At 37.1% G+C, this 27,603-nt stretch overlaps 2 protein-coding genes across 11 annotated transcripts in view; one reads left to right on the top strand and one right to left on the bottom strand.

The window, feature by feature from the left end:
- LOC136843897 (mucin-22-like) overlaps positions 1-18,113 on the bottom strand; it is a 100,897-nt gene extending 82,784 nt beyond the window's left edge. For both annotated transcript variants that reach the window (XM_067112780.1, XM_067112781.1), the window contains exon 1: positions 17,390-18,113. In XM_067112780.1, the coding sequence (XP_066968881.1) occupies positions 17,390-17,492 (103 nt within the window). In that variant the 5' untranslated portion in view covers positions 17,493-18,113. The remainder of the gene's footprint in view (positions 1-17,389) is intronic.
- The window catches only part of LOC136843898 (high affinity copper uptake protein 1-like), a 220,073-nt gene that overhangs the window by 145,263 nt on the left and 47,207 nt on the right, over positions 1-27,603 (top strand). The window contains exon 1 of one of the 9 annotated variants that reach the window (XM_067112784.1): positions 25,247-25,712. The exons of 7 other annotated variants lie outside the window; for them this stretch is intronic. The gene's annotated coding sequence lies outside the window, so the exon portion shown is untranslated. Of the gene's footprint in view, positions 1-25,246; positions 25,713-27,603 lie in introns of those variants that run through there. One more of the 9 variants, XM_067112791.1, reaches the window with a different exon arrangement.

Here is a 27,603-nt window from a genome sequence, read left to right as displayed (position 1 = left end):
GCAGAAACCATTATATGAAAAAGTAGTCCCTCTTTATTAAACACTATCTGAAATTATATATATATGCATGCATATGTAGAATCTACTGGTCACTTTTACCAGACACATATGTAATTCTAATAGCCACAATGCCCTCTTAACTTCTCGAATTCTTCGCGCTTTTTTGGATATGCTTGTAACTACGAAGCCGAAATATCCAAACGGAAGAAGAAATTGAAGAGCCTGTGAACGCCGGTCGCGGGAAACGAACCCGCATTACCATATTCACAAGGAGGTCGCGTTCCCCACCTGACCACGTGTTTGGATAAAGAAAATGAAGAGCCTGTGAACGCCTCTTCAATTTCTTCTTCTGTTTGGATATTTCGGCTTCGTAGTTACAAGCATATCCAAAAAAGCGCGAAGAATTCGAGAAGTTAAGAGGGCATTGTGGCTATTAGAATTACATATGCATACATATATACATACATACATACATACACATAGATTACATAATGAAGTTTTAACATTTTTCTATCAACCCTTCTGGTATTTCAAACTGAAAGAAACTGTTGTAGAAGACGAGAGAGAGAGAGAGAGAGAGAGAGAGAGAGAGAGAGAGAGAGAGAGAGAGAGAGAGAGAGAGAGAGAGAGAAAGTTTTATTTTGGCTACAAGTAAATTGAGGAATAATTTGCCTAGTGCGGTTGTGGAGTCTTCTTTTGATCTCCTAATTTTTAAGCGAGGAACAAATTCATTCCTGATCTCTGCTGATGTCTCCTGTCTCGGTTCTATTTTCTGTTGCCTCATATCTATTTACTTATTTATTCATTCATTTATTTATGTATTTATTTATTTATGTTTATTTTCTATTCCCTTTATTCATTTACTTATTTATTCATTCATTTATATATTTATTTATTCATTTATATATCTCCTATTCATACAACTTGTCTCTCTCCCTGCATGTTGATTTGCCTTTGGCAGTCTCTTGACTTTATATAAGTCTGTTGACTGTCCATAAGGGTTTTCAGCTGATGACTTGAAGAAAGAAATAAATAGAACGTCTCTAAAACATTTTACTCAATTTCCAGTGAACTAATCAAACGCACTTTTAATATAAACGGCGAAAGAAGTCAAATGAATTTCCTAGCTGGAGCAATTCAACGCTTTCCATCTCTGCGTGATATTGATTACCACTAAAAATGCCTTTGAGGCTTAATAATTAAGCAATGGCCTGCTTTCAGACAGAATATTATCCTTCCGTTCTCCGATAAATTCCCAAGCCTGTAATGTATTCAAAAAACCAATGATAAAAAGTATTATTATTAGTATTATTTGAGAAACAAATTCACGGTTATGTATGGGTACAAATATGTTTAAAAATAAATCTTTACAGAGAGCTCTCGGGAATCTGTTCCATTGGCAAGGGGAATCGAACAGATTCCCAGAAGCTGGCTGTAGAGATTTATATATTTAAATATATTTGTATCAATACATAACTGTGGATTTGTCTCTCCATTTTAAGACTCCTGCTACTATCACCGAGTACTGTGAGTTTTCTGTAAAAGAAAACTATTATGCCGGTTTGGTCCGCCCGTCCGCACTTTTTTCTGTCCGTACTTTTTCTGTCCGCCGTCAGATCTTAAAAACTACTGAGGCTGGAGGTCTGCAAATTGGTATGTTAATCATCCACCCTCCAATCATCAAACATACCAAATTGCAGCCCTCTAGCCTCAGTAGTTTTTATTTTGTTTAAGGTTAAAGTTTGCCATGATCGTGCGTCTGGCAACGATATAGAACATGCCACTACCGGGCCGTGGTTAAATTTTCATGGGCCGCGTCTCACACAGCATTATACCGAGACCACGGAAAGATAGAACTATTTTCGGTAGCCTTGACTATGCACTGTACAGAAAACTCGATTGTGCCGAGGAAACTTCCGTGCATTTTTTACTTGTTTAAATATTATTATTATTATTATTATTATTATTATTATTATTATTATTATTATTATTATTAACGAGACCACAGAATCTCTTAAGTCTCTCTAAGGTGCTTTATTCTTCAGTGAGAGGAACAATATTGGAACAATATTGTAGTCGAATTAAACTAGCCTTATGCCAGCAAGATCTCTTACTCCTGGAGCAGCCCTTCAAATTGAAATGCTTGAGGAGTTGGACAGCTAAATGGGAATGATCCGAAGGAACCGTAGGTAGAACCTCTAGAAATCTCCACAGGGCTACAGCCAGAGGCACTCGGGAATTACCTTTGTAGAATTACAGTACCCTTATCTGTTAGTTGGTATTTTAAACTTTATAAATATCTGGGACTCGGGTCAGTTTATATCGTTTTCAGTATTAGTAAAGTCATATTTAATACTTCAGTACCTGTGGATGTTTATTTATTTTAGACTCCCGACCCAAAATTACGTGGAAAAATAATAATAATAAATTTCTTTTTTTTTAAGAAAAGTCACGTGTAGATACGGATATGCTAAAATGACCTAATAAAAATTTATTTGTTTTTTGGGGGCTAGGGGTAAATACTGGCATACATTTTACATTTTCCAGTTCATCTTAAACCACCCCCGCCCCTTCCCTACCCCCGCCTCGTCTGAAAATAAAAAAAAAAATTGAAGAATCGATAACATGATAACAAAATTTTTTAATCAATGGAGAAACTGTTTCGAAAAAATTTTATTATTATTATTATTATTATTATTATTATTATTAACGACAAAGACAGCGATTAAAAACGACACCCCAAGCACACGAAAGGAAAGGTTCGAGTGAGTGAATACAAAACGAGACCGGAAAGAGTCCGGCATGACTTTCTGCTTTGCCTACAATGATTCCGAGCGATCTGAGGTCAGCCGTTTCCTTTATTTGACGCGGTGACAAAGCTTCGTTAAATATCGCCAATTCTTTTGTTTCTGTTTCGTCTGTGGGTGATTCACGAGGCAAATACGCACACACACGCACAAACACACACACACACACACACAGAGAGAGAGAGAGAGAGAGAGAGAGAGAGAGAGAGAGGATAATTTCATAGTAGAAACAGGTAACAAATGCTTTCTGATCTGCCTAACTTCGACACAGTCTTATCATGATGCATATATATATATATATATATATATATATATATATATATATATATATATATATATGTGTGTGTGTGTGTGTGTGTGTGTGTGTGTGTGTGTGTGTGTGTTTCCTATGGACCTTTTGGTATAAATACCGCTTTTCTGTAACTCTTTCTCATCCATTACTTTGTCCGAAGAGAGACAGTTTGGTCTCTGAAATATAGCATTTATTTTCTACATTTTGGCGTTTTTATTGGCTCCTTATATTTGATGAAATTCTGTTTTAACGTAAAATATTTCACAGTCTATATATATATATATATATATATATATATATATATATATATATATATATATATACACAAACAGGCAACAGATTTGAAGAAAATCACCAGTCATAAAAATTTTGCTTACTACAAAAATCATTATTCTCATCCAACATTCAAACGATAATTATTCCAGAGATCCCATTCTCTGTGCTGTGATTAACTGACTTGAGAGAATTAGTCAAAAGTAAAACAAAATCTTAATGCCTGTAACAGGCAATAAACCAAGTAACTTGAGCCGGAACACTGGAAACGAAATATGCAATCCATATAGTAAAGTATTGATGTATAGATAAGCAATACGCGGACTAGGGTATGCTTTTTCTACTGAGGGCAAATATTGGTTTTCAATGCTGACGACAATATCCTTTCTTTTAAACTAACAGAGCGTAAAACTTATCAAGCGGTAAAAATAGAACTGATCGATTTGGATTAATAAAAGGAAAATGCAGGAATGCGTTTATATATCTTATACTGAAGTAATACAACAAGAAGAGATCTAATCTCTAATTACTGCTGATACGATTCGTTACCGAGGCGAGCTTCAAATAATCCCTGAATGAGAGAGGTGTCGCACCGTAACGATCTGTCTGTATGATGTCAGCATTCCCTGGGTAAACACCACACCCCACCAACCGTTTTCATGTCCCCCGAGGATTTATTTTATGTCATTTCCGTAAGAGAGACATTAAAATTCTCGGCCCTTGCTGACAAAATCCTCGCCAAGTTCCACCGCCAGCCCTGAGAACTTGGAACGATAAGGAAAACTGTTGCCTGTTAAACGGGGCGTACTGTTAGGTTTTCACAAGAACATCCGCCCATTCTAAAGCGGTGGCCTCCAGTTCCGCTCTCTGGTTAACCCTTGTTCGTCTCCCTCGCTTCCGCATCCGTCACTTTATTCATGCATCATCTCTCTCTCTCTCTCTCTTTAGTGCTTCAGCCTCAACGATTGTAAAAGAAAACTTTTCAACAAAATGGTAATAGTTTTTTCGGGTATGGTAGAGCTTTTTACGATACGATCCCTTAGTCTCATTCTATGTCTAATCCTTCTGTTATCATTCCATCAAGAATCACTACTAATTTTACCTTGAAATAAAGAAACGCGTCTTCCACCGGTGATGAACAAATCCACGAAGGCTTCTGACACATTTATTGAGTTGAGATACTCGATCTCAGTAATGTCATCACAGTTATCAGCTGACCTCCACCTAATGAATGGAAATCTCTCGGTTCTCCGTTCATTACGGGCGAGGCATTGCGGCTGGTAGGTGGGTCAAGGGAGATATTTAGAGATAAAATCAGCAACTCGAACAGAGAGAGAGAGAGCAAACGACAAAAAAGTGGAAGATGACTGTGGGTTGCAGCTCATTCCATTACTAGTAGATCCCAATAAAATTCCTCATCCTTGCAGGTTGATAGGCAAATGAAAATGCAACAAAGCAACGAGCTCTAGTCAGCACAGATTTAGAGAACTGAGGATACTCAAACGAGGACTGACTGAATTTTTCAATCATTCTTCGTTTCAGTCGTGAGGGTGAGTGACCGATGCTTTAGCTACTATAGCAGCTGGGACCAATCGTTCCGGAACTGAAATTGGACCATTAGACAATCAAGCGGTCGAACATGACGCAAGACAAACTGAACATTGGGGCTTTAAATCTCTCTCTCTCTCTCTCTCTCTCTCTCTCTCTCTCTCTCTCTCTCTCTCTCTCGAGCAAAAGCATTCTTTAACTATGTTCACCAGCTGATGTTTTCGAAAGACACGTCGATAGAAGTACTCCCACTCTTCTTGAAAGGATAAAGCAAGTCGATAAAATATCCATGAGACACAGCACTGTTCGATGCCATATGGTTCCCGTAATGATGATTATGATGGTTCTAGTGGAAACCATGACCCACATATTGAAACTCATTCTACCAATTGCATTGGCCTTATATATCAATTTACTGTTAGAGGGAAACATCAGCGCGCACTAGAATACTTCAAGAATGACCCTTTTAGATGTCCTACGACTTTCTGTTGTAAATAATAGAGAGTGAGGTTGATTTCCAATCTAAATTCCAAAGACAAATAGTACCATAGCATGAGTATCACTCCATACATGCACCATCGAGGAGTCTCACACTACCTGGATAATTGCATCAATATTTATTGATGTAGTTATGTCAGTTATTGAGCAATTATCAACATATACAGTTCCAATTGACCTCCTGTGATTTTTTCCGTTTTTTTTTTTTTTATGTAATCAGTACTTCTATGATTCTTCGCTTCATCAAAAAACGTCTACCTGTCCGGTAACCCACGTTTTATTTTCTTATTATTACATAAAGAAAGCGGAAAAAATCACAGAAGGTCAATTGGAACTTTATATGTTGATAATTGCTCAATAACTGACATAACTACATCAATAAATATTGATGCAATTATCAGGTCGTGGATGTAACGTCTTGGCAGTATGGAAGCATCGACATACCTGTATAAGGACCTATTCAAGTTGCAGAAGACGAAGATAGTTGATGTTCATAGTGATAAAAGGAATTCAGAGAGGACGTCCTACTGTCCTACAATGCTGTAAGTCTTGTTTTTCTGACTTTCTTGATATACGTCATAAAATTTGATAGGGCGGAATTATTTCAGGCACTGAAGTAGGCATAACAAAGAAGTGGCGTTTGCTGTTGTGGTTAAATAGGCTGGAAGTATTTAGGAGTCATGCCTTGTCAAGCTTAAGAGTTTGTTAGCCACATCTTTAAGAAAGCACCATCAATATATTCATGAGAAAGGAAGAATGAAGGAAGAATGCAGTAAACGCATGAACAAAAGAAGATAGTTCAAGCAGAATATATGAATCATCCTTCTGGGGTCCAACTGCCTTTGATGAAATCATTTTTTGTATCTAATTAATGTGAGCAGATGAGAGCGCCTCCATGCCAGTCAGCGTAAAACTAAGGGCCTCAGAAATTATGGAGCAAAACTCTTCGCTAAAATCTTGTTAATGTTGCCGGATATGGTAGAGCTTTTAACATACTACTGTACTGCCTTTGCTTCTAATCTGTCAGTCATCATTCCATCATCAATTCTTCATTCTCATAAATTGGCAGATGTTTCATTTAAAAAACAGATAAAGCTTTTATCTACTACTCTCAACATCAACCTTGGTTCATCTTTTTGTTTACAGTTTGGTTCGTCCTTTCCAGATTTTATAGCGTGTAAAATATCTGTTACCATTCCTTCCTTCCTCTTTGTCCCTCTCCCATCTTCTGTATCATTTATTCTGAATTTCGATACATGTTGTCTCTTTATCATTCCTTGGTTACTCGTCATAATGTTCAGTGTTATCATTCTGTTATCGTATTCAGAGTACGCCGGTGACCTTAAGTTTTTCAGTATTCACAGGTAATTTTTAATGAACAGAATCGTTTTGATAATCTTGTAACATTCCCTGTATTCCTTTTTTTTTACATATTCTCATCCACTACCATCATCCATCAATATCAGCTGATTCACAGGAATGAACAATCACAAATTTGCTCCTTCTCTAAATATACATTTCTCCTGAAAATATTGATGGTGCTTGCTTAAAGATGTGGGTAACAAACTCTGAAGCATGACAAGAATTGATTCCTAAGCACTTCCAGCCTATTTAACCAAGTCAGCAAACGTCACTTCTTTGTTATGCCCAAAGAATTCCGCTTTATCAAACTTTATGACGTATATCAAGATACGTCAATAATTTCTCCCATTATGAACGATCTGAAGATGCGTCATCCCTTGCATATCAAAGGGATTCCCTCTGTGCGACAAAAACGAAAATGACTGCGCTTTACTTTCGGATATCGAAGTTTTTTTTTTTTTTTTTTTTTGTATTGTTTCTCATCTCCTGTTCTGAAATATTCGTGCGGTGACATCCGTCTCCCAATCCACCTCTTCCTGTTCTTTGTGAGGCTGAATTCGCCGGTCCCCAAATCCACTGAAATATCGAGCATTCTTAAAGGCTAGTGAACAGTAGCAGAGCTCCGCAGATAAAAGAACGAAATACAAAAGTGATTTAGGAGGAAATATACGACCTTCAATCGACTGCGATTCCGATGTTTTAAGCGCAAGAATTCCAAGGTCTAGCAAGCATAGCCTATACTCTCTAGACCTTGAAGAATTCTGCCTCGAAATTAACGTGTTTTAATACGACAAACGAAAGAGATTTTGCTAAGTACGATTCATTCGTTAACAATCTGTATTCGCGCATGACGAGTTCACCTACGCCTGGTTTAGTCACGAACTGTAAACACGATGAACAGGTGAATCGAGACAAAAGCGTTACTACATAATGAGGATGGAATTTCCCTTTGGGAACCATTCACATCACCGAACGTAATCCCGCAGGAATGAAATCTACCGAAACTTTCATCCGATGGCTCACATCCTACATCCTTCCCAATTTTCACGGATGGATGACTAATTCTCGGGAGCCTATTAGCTTATTCACAGTATACCAGCCGATTAAGAAAGACAGTTTGTTGCCGTTCCTGTAGATTTTAAACTCCTCGGTGGTTCTATATTGCAACAACAAAATTTATATGTACACAGCAGTAATGTTATGATTAGGGTTTTCTGTTAGGAAGGCTTCCTTTCCACATTTATATTATATATATGTATATATATATAAATATATAGGGTTTTCTGTTAGGAAGGCTTCCTTTCCACATTTATATTATATATATGTATATATATAAATATATATATATATATATATATATATATATATATATATATATATATATATATATATATATATATATATATATATATATATATATATAAAGGCAAATGTCACGAAGGAAAAGTGAAACAACGGAGTGGTTGCTAGGCCTTTCGACACACAGTCCTTTACTAGCAGACTTTGCTAGTAAATGATCGTGTGTCGAAAGGCCTAGCAACCACTCCGTTGTTTCACTTTTTCTTTGTGGCATTTGCCTATATTCATACATTCATCACGTTCCATATCTTCGTGGATCAGTTACACATGTATGTATATCTGTGTATATATATGTATATGTATATATATGTACATATATGTAAATAAGGACAAAATCCACGAAGGAAAGAGAAACAATGAAGTGCTGCAAGGCCTTTCGACTTATAGTCCTTTACTTAGCAAAGGACTGTAAGTCGAAAGGCCTTGCACCACTCCATTGTTGCTCTTTCCGTGGTGGGGTTTGTCTTTATTTATACATTCATCACGAACCATATTATCGTGATTCAGTTATATGTATATGTATATGTATATGTATATGTATATGTACACATGAATGTATATACTGTACTGTATATGTATATAGTATATACATACATATATATGCATGTATGCGTTTGTAAGAGAAAAATAGAATAGTAAGGAATGCATGTGAAATGAAATGCAACCTAACAATCAAGAAAACCTAGCAACGAAATCATTTCCCAAAAGCCATTCCGGGGATCTAAGGAAATCTCAAATAACAACAGAGTACTTGACAAATGAGAACGCAGCAAGAGCCGTCATTGATGCAAAAACACATCACTTAGCCTCGGGGATGTTTTATCTGCCTCGAAAACACTTATTCAGAATGATCGTGTATGTCAATCAGCTTAGTTTTTTTTTTTTTGGGGGGGGGGGGTTTGGGGGGCCGGGCGTCCGAGGGGGTCAAGATTTCTACTGCATGGTAAGAAGAGCAACCTCGAGTTGCTCCTGATAACTGTATGGGGTAAATTTGTAAAATATTTCTACCTTTTGGAAAGAAGAGCAACCTCGGGTTACTCCTGATAACTCTATGGGGTAAATTTGTAAAATATTTCTACCTTTTGGAAAGAAGGGCAACCTCTAGATACTCCTGATAACTGTATGGGGTAAATTTGTAAAATAAGCTCTGAGTAGACAGTTGTACTGATATTAACAGAACAGAACACAAATCAGAAAAAAACAAAGGTTTCTTTTACTACACGATCATCGGTAGCATCAGCACTCCCTTTAAAAGCTTTCCAGAATCTCACAGTGATGAAAAAAAAAAAATCAAGACATCTAGTCCTGTGCAGGGCGACACTCTGGCACCTCAACATAGTGTAGACGTCGATGCTCCGCAGGGTTAGTCTGACGGCGAGTGAAATCAGTATTATCAGTATTATCAGATCGTGGGGGAGAGCACCACTTCAAGCACACTTATCTGTGCGGTGAAGATCTGTCTGCTGAATGACACCCAGACAGGGCAACAGCATCCCAATAATAGCAGAGTGAAAGCTCTGCAGATACAGAAGCTGAACGGACAATACCCAGTTTTCTGGTAACATGAGAGACCTGTGAAGATACAGAGATGCCCTACTGAACTAACCACATAGGTGTTAGGTGATATTCTGAGCATTTGACATTTTAGAATACTAGTGACATGCTTTGTCAAAGGTGACATTTAACATTACTGGTGACATTTACTTTGGCTCTTGAAAGGCTTTCCTCACGCAGGGATCCTGTGTATCACTGATGATGATCTATCTGTAAAGGAATGTCCTGTATCTATCCGTCATACTTGAGTATTTCTGATGATGATCTGCTTGACTTGAGACGTACAAGTAGTGGGATATTTGTCTGGAGAGTGATAAAAAAAAACAATTGCAGAGTGAATAAGTTTTTTACCTTTTGATTATTATTATTATTATTATTATTATTATTATTATTATTATTATTATTATTATTATTATTATTCAGAAAATGAACCCAATTCGTATGGAACAAGCCCAACAGGGGCCATTGAGTTGAAATTCAGGCTTCCAAAGAATATCATGGTGTTCATTCGAAAGAAGTAACAGAAAGTAATGGGAAGTACAGAAAGTTATTCGAAAACTAGATAAATTAACAAATTAATAAATAAATAAAAGTCTCAACACCAAAACAACCCGCAAGTCAGAGGTTACAGTAAAGAAGTTCCCACTCTTAGAGAAAGTAGACAAACACTGAGAAGGAAAAATGGTACTAAAGTACTCTTGTCCCTTATTCATTCTGGGACATCGTAATGAAGAGCAGGAAAGATCGATCGTATGCAGAAAGTTTTCACTTTTCAGAGGGTAGCATATTTGTTTGTTATTCTTCATTTATATAGGTATGCGCAAGAATTTAACTAAATGTTAAGCATGGTACCTGTACCTGGCTGTGCATGGCATAGATTTTATCTAAGAATATGTAATTACCAAACTATGTCCTGTGCCTGGTTGTGCATGGCATAGATTTCATCTGAGAATATGTAATCACCAAACTATGTCAGTGATTGATTGTATGGACATTTTATATCATAGACACTAAGACTTTTTAAAATAAAATCCCGCTGCTTGAGAAAAACGTTCTTGCAGTGCTTAGGTGTCAAGAGGACCCAACATTTCTCAGCACCCTTCTTGATTCTGGTTCCCAACGAGGAATGGCTGGTTTTAAATTTCTCAACAACTAGCTTAGCACCAACAAGTACGATGCAATTAGAGTTCCTACCCATTATATCTCATTTTCAGCAACTGAAGTTCCCTCAGCAGGTCCAAATTATACATGTGGTAAATATTATTATAACATTCGAGAAAAATTGCGTTTGTAAACACACACACAGACGCAGAAATCAATTAAGACTTAAACACTTTACTTGGCATTTAGAATGCGGGTAAGTAGATTGACTGGAGGGCAGTATGTCGAGAAAAGCTTCATCATAGTTTGATGAAAAAACTTCGAGATTTTGAAAACCTTGCCTAGTGGCTATGCTAACGCCCTGCTCTAAATTATCTAGGGAAATTTATGGAAAAATCGTAGACCATTAAAAATGACTTTCACGGTGCCTCGAGTTTTAATTTTAGCCTGTTAATTTTTGTTGGGGCGCGAGAAAAATAATGTGATCTAAATTCTACGAAAATGATCCAAAAATAGTAAAACAGGAAACGCATCCTTTACTAGAGTAAAAACAGGCTCAGGAAAGTATATCCATTACAGGAAAATCGTCAGAGTTTTTTTTTTTAAAGGAAACAGAATTGGTTACGTTGTTTGAATAGTAAGCATGAGACACTGAAGCAATATTGCAGAATACGCACCACAAACATCCATTGAATGGAGATCCAATAATGCTTGAAAATCTAATTCCAGAATAAATCCCAAGACAATTCTCTCTCTCTCTCGCTCTCTCTCTCCCTCGATCTCTCTGTCTCTCTACCTCACTCTCTAACTCTCTCTACCTCAATCTCTCTCTCTCTCTACCTCAGTCTCTCTCTCTCTCTCTACCACAATCTCTCTCTCTCTCTCTCTCTCTCTCTCTCTCTACCTCAGTCTCTCTCTCTCTACCTCAGTCTCTCTCTCTCTCTCTCTCTCTCTCTCTCTCTCTCTCTCTCTCAATCTTCATACGATCTCGATTCTAATAGACGACCATGGCTGGCAATGACCTCATCTCATTTTAAATCTGCTGCCTATCCACTTACATAGTTTGAGTATAATTATCTCATTATTCCAATTACAGCAGATTACTGAGCTAATGGCCTTTATTTTTATGGTCTCGGGGACACTGCAAGTTTTACTGCATTGGTCAACACCTCTCGTTGTGTCAACGAATTTGCTTTTTTGTAAAGCTTTCCCATTTTCATATTGCTCTATGGCTAAGAGACGCATTCTGAAACTCGATTGAAAATTTAACGCCTTTCATACATGCATACATACTTGCATACAAGATTCGTGTTCATAATAAGAAAGGAGGTTGAAAGTAAAAAAATGCCAAATCTGTTTTGGCTAAATAAGGGAGACAGGATGTCATCAATCCGACGTCTAACGCAACGGCCATAGACACATTCATACTTTAGTCACTGAACTGTGGATGAACCTCCCATGCAGAAAAACTTCCACAACATATGCCACTCCATACACCCACAAAGCCGTGAACCTGTTGGGCCGTTGCAATTTTAGGCCATATGAAGTTTAGGCCGTAAGGCATGGCGGAACTCCTTGAGACGCCGCGTTTAGTACTAGCCCCTCGGGGATCAAAGTATAATACACACCCAATTCGGCCGTCTGCCAGTTGGAATGTTACGGCCTAAATGACTCAAGGACGAAACGACCAGGACCCAAAGCAGGCTCATCTGCAGCGCGTCGAAATTCTAAAGACCAATTCACGCTACTGCCCGTTGCAACAACCAAAAACCCAGCTGAATTTCAGGCATTGTTTCTAGCTCGTAATAGACAACTGGTTTGGCGAAGTTGGCGCCAACTGGCGGGAGAGCCCAGTACTAGCCTTAAGCCCCTTACTAGTGAAGGGTATGTTTATGTTTGTTTCTGTTTATTCTGTCTCTGCCTGCACGGCAGTTTTCTCTGCCCTTGAAATGGCTAAGGAGAGTATGAGACCGAAACAAAATCCCATTTTCTAAATTGTGATGTTGGACAGGCATCCCGATCTATGGCGAGCTAAGAGTACTGGGTGCATGAATAAGCAATTGAGGCCTTCTGCTCTAAATACCAAAATCGATATCTGCGCTAAGGGTTCTTTATCGCTAAGAATTCCGCTCTGCTACAGATCTCTGACTGTGCTAGACTTGCGTATGATATATATATATATATATATATATATATATATATATATATATATATATATATATATATATATATATATATATATATATATATATATATATATATATAGTGTGTGTGTATGTATGTATTATGCATAATAGGTAGGTAGATTTAGCAGCAACGTAATTCTTGGCGAATCAGATCCACAGTAATGCATGGGTACGTACATTTAAAAATAAATCGCCACAGAGAGCTTTCGGGAATATGTTCGATTCCCTTTTCAAAAAAGGGGGGGATTTGAAAAGATTCTCGAAATCTCCCTGTAGAGATTTATTTTTCAATGTACGTACCCATGCATTACTGTGGATTTCTTTCTCTATTTCAGGACTCATGCTGCTACGAGTATTTCTTAAAAGTAATTCTTATTTCTTAAAAGTAATTCTTATTTCTTAAAAGTAATTTTTATTTCTTAAAAAGTAATTATTATTTCTTAAAAGTAATTCTTATTTCTTAAAGGTATTTTTTTATTTCTTAAAAGTAATTCTTATTTCTTAAAAGTAATTCTTATTTCTTGAAGTAATTCTTATCGTTACAGTAGATTCTACATCGTCTATCAGGTTCTGTTCATACACGATCGAACATAAGCTTAAGAAGCCACATTTTTGCCTAAGATACAGTATGACTATACAAACACTTTTAATGTAATTTGATGCGTACACGTTTTATTTGATCCCACATGAAAGATAACATAACATTCTTCCAAATAAAAGAGAAAAAAAAAAGAAAAGTTTCTTGAGTAATGAAAGTTTTCGAGAAAAAACTGAAACCACACTCACTGTACATTTCCCCCGACTTCAGACTTGAAGAGAACTCGAAACATGACCCGGCATATGCGTTCTATTACTCTAACTTGGTTTACAGTTACAATTATCACATATAAAGTTTCACTTGAGGTGTAAGACCTCTGCATCAGTATGATTTGACTTCTTTAAGGAATAAGGAGAACTTCTGGACTTGCAAAACAATATCTAATTCAATCATTTACTATTTCTCATCCTAAATTAGAGGGAAATTTGTTCATAAACAAATTAAAATGAAGAAATAAAGGCATTGGTTTACAGGAGATTGAAGTAAATGGTGTACATAGATCTATCATCTGGCATGGAAACGATTAAGATAAGGTTCAAGGTCAGAGGAAGAAATTCATAGGGGCATCAAGACTGTGGTTATGGCACTCGTCAGGACGAAGCTTTGCATTACGACAAAAAAAAAAAAAAGTGGGAGGGGTGACCACAAACATTCCATCATTTCTTGGGAGAGCACCGTCTGAGAAAACTCTAATCACCTTCGACAGCTACGTGACTTCACGAACCACGCAAGCCTCCAGGGAGAAATCATTTTGAGACGTCATGGTACTGTAATCGTCAATAGTATTCTTCCAGCATCGCCTTGTAAGTCTACTAGCCTATGTCATTCGCAGACAAAGGAACGGAATAACTCCGCCCTGAAAGATGAGCTGGTAAGCAGTACTCCTCGTCATTCGTCGCAAGGGCAAATCTAGCAGCGTGTCGGTACTTTCTCCAGGGCGGACAAGAGGATTTTCGGACTGCGACTAATCACAAAGATGACGACTTTGTTGGGCGAATGGAGGACGCTTCCAGCGTTCCAGTCTTTGCCCTCGAGTCAAATCCTGGTGCTTCAACCGAGGAAGCGGTTCTCCCAGAGCATGGAGAAGGTCTGTCGCCATATAATTACAGTTACAGAACGCGGGGTGCTTAATTTACTGAAGCGATGGATGTTTGAAAGATTGAACGGGAGATCTGTCTGCAAATGTAGGTTAGGGTGACAAGGTTACGACTATGGATAAGACTCTTACGAAGATGAAATTGACGAACATGAAACTAACAAACGTAATGCTATTTACAAACTGTACGTGTACATTATACATTATATATATATATATATATATATATATATATATATATATATATATATATATATATATATATATATATATATATATATATATATATATATATATATATATATATGTATATGTATATATATATATATATATATATATATATATATATATATATGTGTGTGTGTGTGTGTGTGTGTATGTATGTTATATTTTACATATATATATATATATATATATATATATATATATATATATATATATATATATATATATATATATATATATATATATATATATAATGCATTTCGAATAGGAGCGTCTCCAAATGTCGAAAATTTTATAGAATGAGGTTGCAAGCAATTTTTTCTCTCCACCCTGGCTACAACCCAACACAGTCGACTAACTACCAGGTAGATAATCCATTGCTCAAATCAACAGAGGCACAATCGGGTCTTTCAGGAAACAGTTTTGAGGTTCTCACCCACTCCCAGGATCGATCTTGGGACCCATATTAGCATTGCGGTGCTTTCAAATTCGGATTTTAAATTCGCTCTAAATTTATAACCTTAACGACTTTGCCTTGGTGAAAAATTGCATTCTCGCGTGTTTCCTTATAAACAAGATTTGTGCTGGAAAAAAGAACTTGCAAAATTATTTTATACTCGACAAGGGAGCTAAGCGCTTTACTTTTACCATAGGTAAGACAGTACTGATATATTAAGAGCACGTTATTATACAGTAAATGTAGTATTAAACACAATGTAGTATTAAACACAATGCAGTAAGTGTTAAATGTAGTATTAAACACAATGCAGTAAGTATTAAATGTAGTATTAAACACAATGCAGTAATTGTTAAATGTAGTATTAAATACAATGCACAAAGTGTTAAATGTAGTATTAAACACAATGCAGTAAACGTAGTATTAAACACAATCCTCTCCCTTACATAACTTTTGTATGCGTTTCCAAAAGCAATATGTTATTTGTGTGATGTCTATGACACAATTCACACGCACAGCTATTCACAGAGACATCTCGGCAATTGGATATTATGCAAGAAAATTTAAAAAGTACAAGAAAAATTAAAATAATTTACATTAAAAAAATCTGCAAATTTGTTGTCGACTTGAGCAAATTCGAAAGAGGTATCCTAAATATTATTGCCTGAGTCTGAATGAATTTGTCTCGAAAAATCATCTAAACGCACCGATTGGAGGAATTAACACATTTGAAACCTTTTATTATTACCTGTATTTCGTGTTAGTTTCTTCTTCAAATACCTCCCTAGGATTTTAGATTTACTCTTAAGGACTCTTGCCTAAATCACTGAAAGACTATAGGACTCTAAAATTTAAAAAAAATTGAAAGGAAATAAAAAGAAATTAAATAAAATCGACTCCCCATTACATCTAGATACATCCGGCACTCAAAATCTTGAAAGGAAATGAAGAAACTCTTCGTTTACGCCATGATTCGAACTGAGTTTCGGAGATAAAGCTGTTCGCGATCGTGTCTCGAAGTTACCAAGGATTATGAGAATTTATACATATATATATATGTATATATATATATATATATAAATACATATATATATATATATGTATATATATAATATATATATCTATATACATATACGTATATATATATATATATATATATATATATATATATATATACAATATATACGTATATATAGATACTGTATATATATATATAATATATATATATATATATATATATATATATATATATATATATATATATATATATATATATATATATATATATATGTGTGTGTGTGTGTGTGTGTGTGTGTGTGTGTGTATGTATATTTAGTTGATCTAAAATAGACTTAACCTTGCTCTGGTAACGTAATATTATATGTCTTTTTCCTGGATATGGTAGAATGAATAGCTGTAACAGATTAGAATCCGTCAGATAACCTTAACACCATATATGATATTTTCCCTTAAATGTTCATGAAGAACACACGCGTATCCAACAAACTTTTGCCTAAATAGTAAAAAAAAAAGACCATTACTTTCTAAACTACAGCAACCTGTGTGCACAAAGAAAACGAAAACATTGCATAAAACAATACATCACTCTGTGACATCACACGCGCACACACACACACACTCTCTCTCTCTCTCTCTCTCTCTCTCTCTCTCTCTCTCTCTCTCTCTCTCTCTCTACTGAGGCAACGTGCATCTTAGAATACTCAATGCTTCTTTTTATCAAAGCGATTATATCCCGCTAGACAAAATCCTATAGTTAATAAAATCATCTTTACATATAAGAGAAAACTTCTATTTATTCACTCAGTCAGCCGCACGTAATAAAGATTGATTTTCAGATTTGCAATATTTCGTGAGAAATGAATGCGTCTTCAGAGGCCACGTGACTTCCAATTTAAGCCTTTCAATTTCAGAGTTCATGAAGAGATTAACAAGAACGGGAAATTGAGAGGGGGAAACGGACTGTCGTCATCATAGACAGGTGTGCAAACTAAAACAGTCCGCCTCGACCTTACCTGGGATATGAGCCGCTGCGGGGGATATTAAGTAAACCAGTAAGACGTACACTGCTGACAGGCCCACCCTAAGCCTTCTCCTCATTCTTGTGCAACGCCTCATGCCTCATTACACTTGGTCACGTCACGTAAATATCCTCATTGATAATCATACTTTAACCTCGTGACAGATATCTGTGAGGAGTGCTGGTGAGGTATGAGAGCTTTATTATTAAGATGGGCTCTTTAGAAACAAATGACACTGGATGCTAATTTCGTGATTGTAATTTTTCATCTTCAATATATTCCGCTCATGACATCGAGGCAAACGTAACTCGTTCACGGGTTGGCGAGGTTGGATGCAGATAGTTTCATTAGCATCGCGTGATATTTCTGCAACTTCCGATTCACACTGAAAACGTAAAAGCAGTATTGGTACGCCTCGCTTATCCGAGGAATTCCAACGTTCTTATCCGTCGAACTAAAGCCATGTCATAACTTGATTAATATGTGATGCATTGTGAAAGAAAACACCGAATTCTTGACTTCTATAAAAAAGAAAAAAGACTACAACTCGAGTTTCGAACACTGGCTGATGGAATACAAAAGTGTTCTTCTGAGATTACGTTCCTCGGTACCCAACGCAGCCTGTCCTTACAGCATTCACAAATTCACTGCCGATAAGATCTGCGGAAACCAACTGCATTCCCTGGCGACTTTGCGTGCCGCCAACTACAGGTGAATCAGAAAAAGAACACATGGAGCCAGGTGGTTTCGTGTCGCCCAAAGTGTCGTACGGCAAAATTGCAAATCGATCCGTGCCCGCGTTGTCTAACTTTAAAATCTCGTTGCTGTACCTAGTGACCTCTTCCTGAAAATGAATAGGCGTGTTTCTACTTGTTATGCACATCAGAAATCTGAAAGAGTCATTATTCGTTTATTTGTTATCAAATCTGGAATGAGACTCCTTCGCTGCCAGCCAGCGACTCCCGCTACTCCGAGGGGAAAACTTTTGCGTTGGTGCAAGATCCATAATCGTTCGTTACTCCTGTTCGCCCGAGTGTGCAAACCTAGTATTTAAAAGTCCAACTCTCATTCATATGCACTATCAGGGCTCTTGAAATCCCGCAGTAATCTTACAGTACGTTCTGTCATTCATCAAACTTCCAGGAGTAATGCATGCTAAATGATTTGACTGAATGTCGAATATTACTTCTGGGTCACAATGCAAAATTTCGTCTCGCTGTAGGATAAGGGAAGTTTCTGAGCTTCGAAGTTGCTCGGTTTAATTCAAAGTGACTTTCAGTCGTTACAGCACAGGCTACAGTAATGGAAGCCAAAGCTCATTAGGGGATATCTCCCGGAAAGGGTTCAGTTGTTCATAATAATAATAATAATAATAATAATAATAATAATAATAATAATAATAATAATAATAATATCCCAAGCCACTAAGTACGTATGCTCAGTACCACACCTAAGCCTATGAAGTGTCGTGGATGAATTGATGACAAATAATAATAATAATAATAATAATAATAATAATAATAATAATAATAATAATAATAATAATAATAATATCTGAAAAGGGTTCAGTTGTTCAAAACATAATAATAATAATAATAATAATAATAATAATAATAATAATAATAATAATAATAATAATAATAATAATAATAACTGGTGTATATTTGGACCGAAACAAAAACAAAAGCAACTCAACGAATGATGATGATTCATGGCATGAAACTAATGACACACTTTAGGGTCACTGGAAACACGTACGTACTACATTCTCTGCTCATCACTCAGGTATTCATAGGCTTCCATGTGATACTGGAATGTAAAGTCATCCTTTACTGGAATGTAAAATCCCCCATTACTGGAATGCAAAATCACCCTTTACTGAAATGTAAAATCCTCCATTACTGGAATGTAAAATCATCCTTTAATGGAATGTAAAATCATCCTTTATTGAAATATAAAATCATCCTTTACTGGAATATAAAATCATCCTTTATTGGAATGTAAAATCATCCTTTACTGGAATGTAAAATCATCCTTTACTGGAATGTAAAATCATCCTTTACTGGAATGCAAAATCACCCTTTACCGGAATGTAAAATCATCCTTTACTGGAATGTAAACGCATCCGTTACTGGAATGTAAAATCAGCCTTTACTGTAGCGTAAAATCATCCTTTACTGGAAAGTAAAATCACCCATTACTGAAATGTAAAGTCATCCTTTACTGGAATGTAAAATCATCCTTTACCGGAATGTAAAATCATCCTTTACTGGAATGTAAAATCCTCCATTACTGGAATGTAAAATCATCCATTACTGGAGTGTAAAATCATCCATTACTGGAATGTAAAATCATCCTTTACTGGAATGTAAAATCATCCTTTACTGGAACGTAAAATCATCCTTTACTGTAATGTAAAATCAGCCTTTACTGGAATGTAAAATCAACCATTACTGGAATGTAAAATTATCTATTACTGGAATGTAAAATCAGCCTTTACTGGAATGTAAAATCACCCTTTACTGGAATGTAAGCTCATCCATTACTGGAATGTAAAATCATCATTTACTGGAATGCAAAATCATCCATTACTGGAATGTAAAATCATCCTTTACCGGAGTAAGAAGTAGTTGCAGTTAGTTGCAGTTTACTCTCATGTTTGTGTCAAGTAACACGTCAAAAGAAAAGTTTTCTTTTACTTCGTCTTCTGTTTCCTCTTCTTCTAAGAAAAAAAAATAGAAGGTAGGGTTTTTCTCAGAAGTGGTATAATTATATCATAAGTCTTCGCAATAGCTATACTTGAGCTTGCCTCATTTTTGCTGGATTTTATTCGGTAGCATCTAAACAAATATTCACAGTTTTCCAATTCTCAGAAAGCTCTTTATTTTTTTTTTTTTGGGGGTTGGGGGGAGAGGAATACGTTCAACGATCTTACGTGGATACGTTGTTTAGTCTTATAGCTGGTCACCCCTGCAAGTACTGACCAGACCCAATGTTGCTTGACTTCGTTGATCATATACAGTATATATATATATATATATATATATATATATATATATATATATATATATATATATATATATATGTGTGTGTGTGTGTGTGTGCGTATGTATATGTATACGTATATACATTCTCTCTCTCTCTCTCTCTCTCTCTCTCTCTCTCTCTCTCTCTCTCTCTCTCTCTCTCTCTCTCATTAACATTAGTAGCTGAATTCCTATGAAACTTTCACTTATTGTTTGAAAGTGTCTTTAAAATCATCGGCCTTTTTCTTCCATCAGCGAGAGATGTATTGTATACCGATGAGGACTTCAGAACACGTTACTTTTGCTTCTTAGTTGGAAATACGTTAGAGTAACCTTTCCTAAAGATTAGCCGGAGAGAGAGAGAGAGAGAGAGAGAGAGAGAGAGAGAGAGAGAGAGAGAGAGAGAGAGAGAGAGAGAGAGAGAGAGCCGGTAGTGTTTACCACCGTTGCCAAGCAACGGCGTCTCTGACTACCTACCCTCCCACCTGTCGCGCTCGGAGCCGCTAACGTTCGAGAACGCCCTCATTTTTTTTCCGTAACGTTCGAGAACCCCGGCATTTTTTTCTTCTATAACGTTCGAGAACCCCCGCATTTTTTCTGTAACGTTCGAGAATGCCTGCATTTTTTCTGTAACGTTCGAGAATGCCCGCATTTTTTATGAAACGTTCGAGAACGCCCGCTTTTCTGTAACGTTCGAGAACGCCCGCATTTTTTACTGTAACGTTCGAGAACGCCCGCATTCTTTTTTACTGTAACGTTCGAGAATGCCTGCATTTTCGTTTACTGTAATGTTCGAGAACACCAGCCCGCATTTTTTCCTGTAACGTACGAGAACCCGCCCCCTTTTTTTCTGTAACGTTCGAGAATGCCCTCATTTTTTTCTGTAACGTTCACGCCCGCCTTTTTTTCTGTAACGTACGAGAACGCCCTCTTTTTTTTTTACTGCAACGTTCGAGAATGCCCGCATTTTCGTTTACTGTAATGTTCGAGACACCAGCATTTTTTCTGTAACGTTCGAGAACGCCCGCATTTTTTGTAACGTTTGGGAACGCCCACATTTTTTCTGTACCGTTCGAGAACGCCCGCATTTTTTCTGTAACGTTCGAGAACACCCTCATTTTTTTACTGTAACGTTCGAGAATTCCCGCATTTTATTTTACTGTAATGTTCGAGAACACCAGCGTTTTTTTCTGTAACTTTCGAGAACGCCCGCTTTTTTTTTTAACGTTCGAGAACGCCCACATTTTTCCTGTAACGTTCGAGAAACCCGCATTTTTCTGTGACGTTCGAGAACCCCCGCATTTTTTCCTGTAACATTCGAGAACGCCCGCATTTTATTTTACTGTAACTTTCGAGAATGCCCGCATTTTCTTTTACTGTAATGTTCGGGAACACCAGCATTTTTTCTGTAACGTTCGAGAACGCCCGCATTTTTTTGTAACGTTCGAGAACGCCCAAATTTTTTCTGTAACGTTCGAGAACGGCCGCATTTTTTCCGTAACGTTCGAGAACGGCCGCACTGTTTTTTTTTTTTTCAGGAAAACATTCTACGTTTGGACTTTCGAAAATTCTTGAACCCCTCCCAACTTTAGAATTCCTAATATACGCTAAAACGATAAAGTGGACATTGTTTACCGACATACATTTTGGTCTCATGATTGCAAAATACTTGGCTCTACATTAACGTTTGGACGTCCATGATGAACACTTGAATATTTTCCGACAACCTTCGATAAGTCATTGCAATTATTGCTCCTTCTTTCTTGAAAGTATATGAACCCTGTGTCCAAATTATATGTGTTTCCTGCTCATTATTCTCAACAGTCCAGTCAATCTTCATGCATTTATCTGTGTGTGTGAGAGAGAGAGAGAGAGAGAGAGAGAGAGAGAGAGAGAGAGAGAGAGAGTGCATTTGGTGGTCCCGAAGGCTGCTGAAAAGCGTTTCAGTAGGCGCTAATTTAAGCGCATTGTAACTAGACAATTGATCCCTGACAGCCATTATGCTTACAGGAAACAATTATACTTTATTTAATAACATATTAGCGATGCAAATTAAGCTCTAAGTGTTGACGTGCAAGACAGCTTTGAAGACAGATATGAGACAAGAAGTGTTCAAACTGTCTACAGAGTTGCCTGGACTTGTTCCTTAGGTGTCGAATGCAACGCCCTCGACCTCATTCCTGTATGTGACGGGGCAAGGATTGTTTCGTCTGGTGTTCCAAATTGTTGCGTTCTGTAACTTTAATTCTTGTTATGTCTTTACTATACAATAAATTATTATTAGTCTAGTAACGCATGCAAGCGATGCAACCGCCCGTTTCAGGTATTCATTGCTCGCAGATGCAGAGAAAGACTACCCCTTCCCTTAGCATAAATCAGGAACGAATCTGTAATGAATGATTCTGAATGTCTGACGATAGATGGCAATGCTTTTGACACTTTTGCATTGTCAATGCTCTCAAAATACATGTAATCTAACGTCGCCAGAAAACTATTTTCCTTTTGCTGATGGTGAATTTCACAACCAATATTTTAGTAGCCAGAGGTGGGTGCTTTCGGTTCAATGATATTGGCTGCAGGTATTTACCGTCAGGCCGCTAAACACAGAAAAGACTTGATGCATCTCGTGTTCTGATGTTAAATATGTGGGACAAACATGTAACATCAAGATAAGGGAGGAACAGGACAAACTTCTAATTCATTCAGTGAACAAAAGGGACCCGAGGATGCAGTAATTCAACTGAAAAAAAGAAGGTAATATGAATAAGAGTTCGGGGGCGTTTCAGTTTGGGTGCGTTCATTCTGTCCGTGTCAAGAAGTGCACTCAGGGATGTCATAAGCTCATCATTCGACGAGTTTGAGAGATAGCTTTGCCATCCCTTTGTGTTCCAGTCGAATAAAAACAAACTGTAACTATACTGTAATTAGAGTATACGTTAGTAAATAAAAATGTGAGAGGTTTTGCACATTGGCTTTTCGTTTTTCCTTCCTTCTTAACTCAAAAATGATGACTCTCTCTCTCTCTCTCTCTCTCTCTCTCTCTCTCTCTCTCTCTCTCTCTCTCTCTCTCTCTCTCTCTCTCTCTCTCTCTGTATATATATAATATATGTGTGTGTATAGGAAGATACAACGAAACAGTTGAATGCAAGGCCTTTGTGACATTTATTTAACTGTCACTGTTGCAAACTATACAGTTTGCAGCATATATATGGGACTGTAGCATGCAAGTGCAAGTTGCAGAGAGAGGGGATAACAGTCATTTCCAAAGGTTAATTGACGGTTGACTTTATGGTCTCAACTGAGACAGAATATTATATCCTCGGAAAATGTTCTTCAAGTGATATTACGGTTATTCTCCAATTGCCAGGTGGATTACATTTGATTCTAAAACGTTTAGCTAAATTAATTACATCTAGGTGCTTAGATTGACATTACCTATTCTGTTCAGTGGTAGAAATCTTGTCCACACATAAATTGTGCATTTGAAGTTGGACCTATTCAAAAAGAATATCTGCGTTATTTTGCCTTTCTTAAAATATCTTTTCCTATTTTGGCCACTGTAGAAGGATGAGATTATCCTATAACTTACTGCTATAATTCCCTCTTCCTTCCTTCTCATGCCCGCAAACACTCCCTTCAGCCTCTGTGAAGTCCATCCTTGAATTCTCTATGCTATTCATACGCTCTCTCCACTTCAGCATCTTTGACCCTGGACAGTTATCTTGAATCGCCTCCTTATCTGCTAGTCTCATGTTTTTCCTCATAACACTGAATTGTTTTAACTACATATATATGCCCACCCACACCGTCCCTACTCTCAAGCCTACATCCATTGACTGTTGCTTTCATCAGATGATGACCAAATATAACTCCAGCCACTTCTTTTCTCACCGTTAAACTCATCAACTAACAAACATTTTCTCAAAATTTCTCTTCCCAGTGTATAATTATGTGTACTTTGAATATTCTTCTTTGGAAACCATATATGTCGAAACACATATCCACAGCACTCGCCATTTCAATTTGAAGCTCTTATCTACCAACTGCACCATGTCTTTCCTTGTCACCAAGTTTTGCATTTGAATTCCCCAAGACAATCAACCTTTTTGTTCTTCGAAACCAGGCAAGCACGTCTCTCTCTCTCTCTCTCTCTCTCTCTCTCTCTCTCTCTCTCTCTCTCTCTCTCTCTCTCTCTCTCTCTCTCTCTCTCTCTCTCATTTGGGGTTAAAGTCTATATAAGACAGCTCATATATTCTCGTCTTTTAATACCATCACCATATAGCCGCCATTAACAATTATAATTATCATAATTCCGATAGTTGAACAACTGTAGTTAACATATTCGTAGAAACCGGTCCCCAACGCTTATCACGAAAACAGTACTGCATCGATATTTTATACGAGCGAAAATTATTTAAGACGATATTGAAATTTACAGCGAATATGTAATTCGTCCTTTTTCGGACATTTCAACATCTTGTAATTACAGCCTTGTGTAATTACCAGTTAACTGTATTTTTAGCAGCATGACACATGAAATCCTCATACTCTGTTGGCTGAAGCGAAGATATTCTAAGATCTTGAAATACCGAAAATAACAAAATGCTAAGATTATGTCACGTGATACTTTTGTTCAGAAAATCAAAATAAGATTGAGCGCTTGTCCAGCAAGAAAGATTTATTCATTACTTATTGGGATAACAAGCTAATTATACAGTCATTTCACCACTGGATTTCCTCCTGTCATTTTACGAATTAAGTCAAGTCCATTGTCATTCAGCAGCTTTTTATATGAAAAAAGTTAAAATTACGACGATAGCTCTGAAGTCCTGAGACACATTTCCAAGAAGATCACCAAGTAAACAATGGGCGTCTCAATTTGGAATTGGACGGTCCGCGAAGTTGAGAGTAAAAAAATGAAGTGAATATATTTATACTTGTGTTGACTGAGTAGCTAGTTAAACCACGAAGGTTTATCCAAGAGAACCACACCGAATGGTTTATGTCAGCGGCACAGTTTCACAGTAGTTGATGACATTGCTGAAATAGGTCACTTTCCATTTGCGTAGTTTGTCGGACATGCGAAGCAACTTGGCCCTAGTCTGCAGGCGGAAGCTAGTCATCGTCATACCAAAGATTACTCAACTCTGATGTACCAAAGGTTACGCAGCTTGTGTATGTCAAGTCAAGTGGCATACCCGTCAGCAGTCGTCATTCTCAGAGGCTCAGTTTGTCGCCTAGCCTGGTGTCTTGCCGCAGTCGTTCTTCAGTAACCTATATTCTAGCTTACGGTGAGCTTTACTCTGGGCCAGTGCTTGTTAGATTAGCCAGTTAACTTACTCGACTGAAGGACTGATTTGCATGAAAGATTTTGTTGCCTCATGTTAATAGGGCTATGTTTAGCCCCGGTTAGAAACTAAGCAATATCTACGCATGGGAAATTGGTTTCCCCCCGCAGTATTTTGGTTGCTTATCAAGAATTTACCGTTGTTTTTTCGGTCGACTGTAATTAACTTGTAATTAACCTCAGAGGTTGTATGCTGGCCATCCTAGAATGTTATCGTGCATGCTCAGCGTTACTGGAGAGCTTTTGGTCAAAAGTGGAGTTTCCTTCACTGGGGGGTCCAGGGGGCGTAGGCCCCCCTGGGTAAGTAACACAGCCTGCTAGGTTAGGGTGTGTTAGGTTAGTATAGTTCCTTTTATAACAGTTTTCCATAACCATTCCCAACTTAAACATATGGCTTCCTAATGACTTGCACATGTGCGGAACCATTCCATAACAATAACACAATGGTCCAGTCTTTCTCCCAACTTTTTCCCCCAGACAAAACCCCGTGTTACCAAAGGGTCCCCAACCGTGTTGGGTAGGTGTGAGGTTAATAATAATTGACTGACAACAAACTACACCCCTCCTTCATCAGCAACGCTAAGTATAGGAAAAATCAATTTCCAAGGTAATAATCTGCGCGGAGCTCTTTCTTAGATTTACCTAGCTCTGTCCAGACCACATGTGACTAGGCCAATATTGGTTAAATTAAAAAGCTAATTATACATGGTAAAACTTATGAACCAGACCATTACCCCATATTTTATTAACTGCATATTATGCATTTTGCATTTGTAATTTTAGGCCATTTTTGTTGGGGGTATGTGTATTCCCTACTTCTTAGCCAGTGCAATTCTATCATTTTGGTTTTCCCAGGACTCCAAACCCTAGTGTTTCACTGTGGTCCCCGGCAAGTAGTAAAATGAATGGTTTTCCCAAACAGAAAATAAAAATGCTAAATGGGCAATATAATTAGTTGATATGGTACAAGTTAGACTCTGGTTGTAATTCTAGGGAGGATCTTTGTATGGAAATACTGTTTATGTATTAATGAAATTTTTTTTACTAAAAAAATATAGACAAATGTATATGATGCAGTACAAGTGAGATAACTTGAGAAATTTACTGTCACATGTTTGTTTTTATGTTCAACCCGAGGGGCAGGTGCTAAACACAGAATCCCGTAGAGTTTTTTTTGTGTAAAAACTTAAACAAAAGAAGGTAAATTTTTCAGATTTTCTGGTAAATTTCTCATGTTATCTCACCAGAACAACATCATATTCACCCTTTTCTGTATTGTTCAGACAAAAAATTTCATTGATAAACATTACCTCCATGCAGAGCTCTTCCATAGAATTACCCTCTGGTAATGCTATATGTTTTGCAAGAATTTATCCTGATAGCTTTTTCTCTATTGTTGTTAGAATTAGGCTCAACAAAGGCAAAAAATTCATCAGGTCTAATATAAACTGGGCTGTATTATGCTTAGCTTAGGTATAATTAGATTTTCCAAGGAACATTGGTCCAACCTGGTCTTCAGCAGGGATGGGGGGAAGTTTTTTCCCCTTTGAATCCCTCAAGCCAAACCTTTTATAGAATGTCTGTTGTGAATCATGGAATGAAATACATGGGAGCATCTTGACCTAACTTGATTAAGGATGACAGACTTCTTACTGGCAGGTGGCTTCCCCCTGGACCCCTTAAACACATCAATCACTTAGCCTGCTGCTTACCTTGAATTGTGAAGTTGTAATCTTGTTCACAAGTAGGAGTGTCTCCTAGCCTATGCTTGCAATGTTTGGGCATGACTATAGTTTGATGGTTTCTTGAGATATTAGTATATCTGTTTGTCCCTC

This window comes from Macrobrachium rosenbergii, chromosome 12, assembly GCF_040412425.1.
Source record: "Macrobrachium rosenbergii isolate ZJJX-2024 chromosome 12, ASM4041242v1, whole genome shotgun sequence".
Classification (NCBI taxonomy): domain Eukaryota; kingdom Metazoa; phylum Arthropoda; class Malacostraca; order Decapoda; family Palaemonidae; genus Macrobrachium; species Macrobrachium rosenbergii.
This window is presented reverse-complemented; position numbering and strand designations above follow the sequence as displayed.